The sequence below is a fragment of the Saccostrea cucullata genome, unplaced genomic scaffold (assembly GCF_032062105.1).
Source record: "Saccostrea cucullata isolate Sc308-1 unplaced genomic scaffold, CSIRO_AGI_Scuc_v1 ctg12780, whole genome shotgun sequence".
Lineage (NCBI taxonomy): Eukaryota > Metazoa > Mollusca > Bivalvia > Ostreida > Ostreidae > Saccostrea > Saccostrea cuccullata.
The window spans coordinates 13969-17116 of NW_026921438.1; the positions used below are offsets into that span (position 1 = coordinate 13969).

The 3148-nt window shown below is 35.9% G+C and overlaps 1 protein-coding gene across 1 annotated transcript; it reads right to left on the reverse strand.

Moving 5' to 3' along the window:
- Positions 1–707: 707 nt before the first annotated feature.
- Positions 708–1625, reverse strand: LOC134259965 (uncharacterized; the record flags this gene model as incomplete). Its single annotated transcript, XM_062742557.1, has 1 exon — positions 708–1625. A coding segment is annotated over one exon (600 nt), but the record flags the coding sequence as incomplete, so codon positions are not given.
- Between the last annotated feature and the right edge of the window lie 1523 nt (positions 1626–3148).

A 3148-nucleotide genomic window follows, 5' to 3' on the forward strand; every position in this document is an offset into this window, starting at 1 on the left:
TCCATAGGAAGTTGATATGCAAAATTTCATTGCAAAAGCTCAAAGGGTTCTCGAGATATCGTGTGGAATCGAAAGCGTTACAGACAGACAGAATGACAGCTGGACGGACGGACAGACCCAAATTAATATCCCCCCCCCTTTTCAAGCGGGGGACAATGAATGTTTTTTTTTTCAATTCAATTAATATCTGGAAGGGAAGCAGACAGAGGTTGATCAATAAAGGCTGTGTTCGTGCGTTTTCTTCTTCTTTGTCCAGTTAGGTTGCAACAAGATTCAGTAGGTATTTATGATACATACTCTGTATTTCATCTTCAGACAGTGTAGAATGACGGTGTTATTACAGGGAAAATTCCGACAGAGGAAGATCTTGTTTTCCCCCATGTTTTAAACTTTGTTATACTTGCGCCTTTGAATCATTAGTGGTTAAAATGTTTGTATGGTATGCCAGAGGACCTGGGTTCGAGTCCCGGTTGAAACTTGATTTTTCACCAAAACCACTAAAATATAAAGAGATTCGAAAGGATCATAAGCTAAAAGGCATACATATACTCTAGTATGTAGAAGACTTGGAGTAATAAAAATACTTACATGCTGTGTATAAAGCAAATACTATTTTGTGTTGTAAATCAAAGTATTTGATGATTTACAAAACATTAAATTTCTCGCAAAAAGCGTCATTATGGATTTTTCATGAAGGAGAAAAATGATAGATTTACTCCAAAATTTTATTCAAAATATGGATTTTACATTAGTAAAAATAAAAACATAAAAGGACCTTGGTACCAAAAATACGTATAGGGGTATAGAAAAACTGCTGACAAAGGTAAATAAACGTCAAAAAGGTGTTGCATCTTATGTAAGAACAATATGGATCAAAATTAACAATCTCTATGTATGGAATTTTAAATAACAGCATGTGCGCTTGGTGGATCCTCTCTACGAAAAAAAAACAACAAACAGAAATACAGCAGACTTCAACAGAAACAACACTCTGTGTTTAAAATGTATGTACAAATTTCCCTCCCCTAGCTCCTTTTGTTATGACGTTTTGGTTTTTTGACATCATTTCGACGGTGGTGCTGTACATGATGACGTTTAAGGAGGTTTCTCATCTGTCGTTTCCGGTCACTGCTGTTAAATCTATGATGCTTCATCATTCGGTTCCTAAACTGGCCTCGGTGCCCTTTTCGGTGGAATTTTGGATCCCCCTTTTTCATCACTCGATGTTCTCCCAGCTGCCCGCGTCTCTTCATAGCCATTTCCATGCGTTTCTTCTTGAATTCCCTTTTATCATTAACTTTTTTATGAAGCCTTTTCGCTTCTTTTTTCTCCTTGTGTGCTGCGTGTTTTGAGGAATGTTCCACTTCGCCCCGTTTCATTCGATGAAGTGTAATGTCTCTTTCTAATTTTCTCTCCAGAATTGCCCTCTTAAGGCGTTTTACCCTCGACAAGGCGTCATTGTTACTGCGCACATCGGTTCTTTTCTGACGCGATAACTCTTTGTCGTTAAAACGCTTTACTCTGGACAATTCCTCGTCTTCCTGAAGACGCTTGACTCTTTTAAGTTCATCTTCCAAACGGAGTTGATCAGCTACTTCCACAGATCTCTTCTGCAACGGGCGAATCTGAAAGATTACATAGGACATAATTAATAACAGGTGAACAAAACATTGGCTAATACTACTCATCTACTATCAGGAATAAAACAATATGCGTTCATGTGTAATGACGACACGAAAGTTAATGGAGTATTATCAAGGAAATATCAAAATTATATTTTTGAGAGATTAGTTGTTGGTGATTGAAAGTTCTGTAAATTTTCAGGGATGACCAAAAATTTTAGTTTGTCGGAGAATGTTAAACTAAATATATAGCCATATATCCATGTATATGAACAATTTCCAATTCAAGCTATTGACAAGCAAGTTGATGAATCAAAGATGTTAAAAGTATCTGTTAAAGTCACCATTTCGCAAGTACTCTGCTCGATATTGTCAGCAAGTAATTGTCTACGTATTTTCCTGTATACCCGATCATAACGAGGGGCACAAGGCGGGTGTGACCGGTCGACAGGGGATGCTTACTCCTCCATGGTACCTGATCTCACCATTGATGGTTTTAGAGGTCCGTGTTTTTCTGCTTCTAATTTTCAATAATTCAATGGCTTTGGATGTTCTTTATCTTTATATTTCATTAAAACCTTTTTAACTTTAAAATGTGATCCTTCATTGTATTGATCTACAGTAGCAATAAAAGGTGGGTGTTCCTTCGACAGGTGTTTGAATTGCTGACAAATACGAAAGATCCCAAAGCAATTATTACTTGCATATTCAATCTACGTCTCAGTAAATTACTGTTGTTGCATCCATCTCTATATTTCGAGAATGAAAATTGAACCTTGTCGAAAAAAAAGAAGAAACGTTTAAATGATGGAAGTACTTAGTAATGTCCTTTTTTTCATTTTGTACCATATTTTGTATCGTATACTATTTATATTTTTGGCATCTCTGACCAGTTTGTTTGAAATATACACTGTATGTTATTAATGTACCCCATGTACATGTACTTACATTTTGGTTTGGGAGAATAAACTAAACTTAAAACTTGAGCAATGGTTACAGTGTTTCTCATTAGTCAAAATAACACCTTGAAATTGATGCAATTACTCTGTGCGTGGTTGCGCTGTAAGGGTTTTTAATGTTGACGACAAGAAACAAAATAAAATAAATGGGAATAAAGAATGTGCATGGTTCTAAGTTTTTATTTTTAGGAATACAGTCTGCATTGTGTCATTAACTCCATTGTTTCCCTGGGGGAGAGTTCTTGATTACTAGTAACTTTGCATCTTTTATATGTGTACACCGCCTGAGAACGAGACTCGCTATTGAAACTGGACAGAGTTGAAGGCTTAACTCAGGAACATGTCAAACAGTGGAATACATGTATTCTTTACAATGTTCTTTCTGTTTGTTTGATGGGATCGTATAGAAAATTAATTATCGAATTTATCTTCATGTTTGGTCTTAATTACAAAAATGTTCTAAAATATGACGAAAGGTAGGACAGGGGAATTGCCGATTTTGTCCTATTTAAGTTATTTTCCATTGGAAGGAGATTACGCCAAAAGAACATGAAACAAAAGGATAGA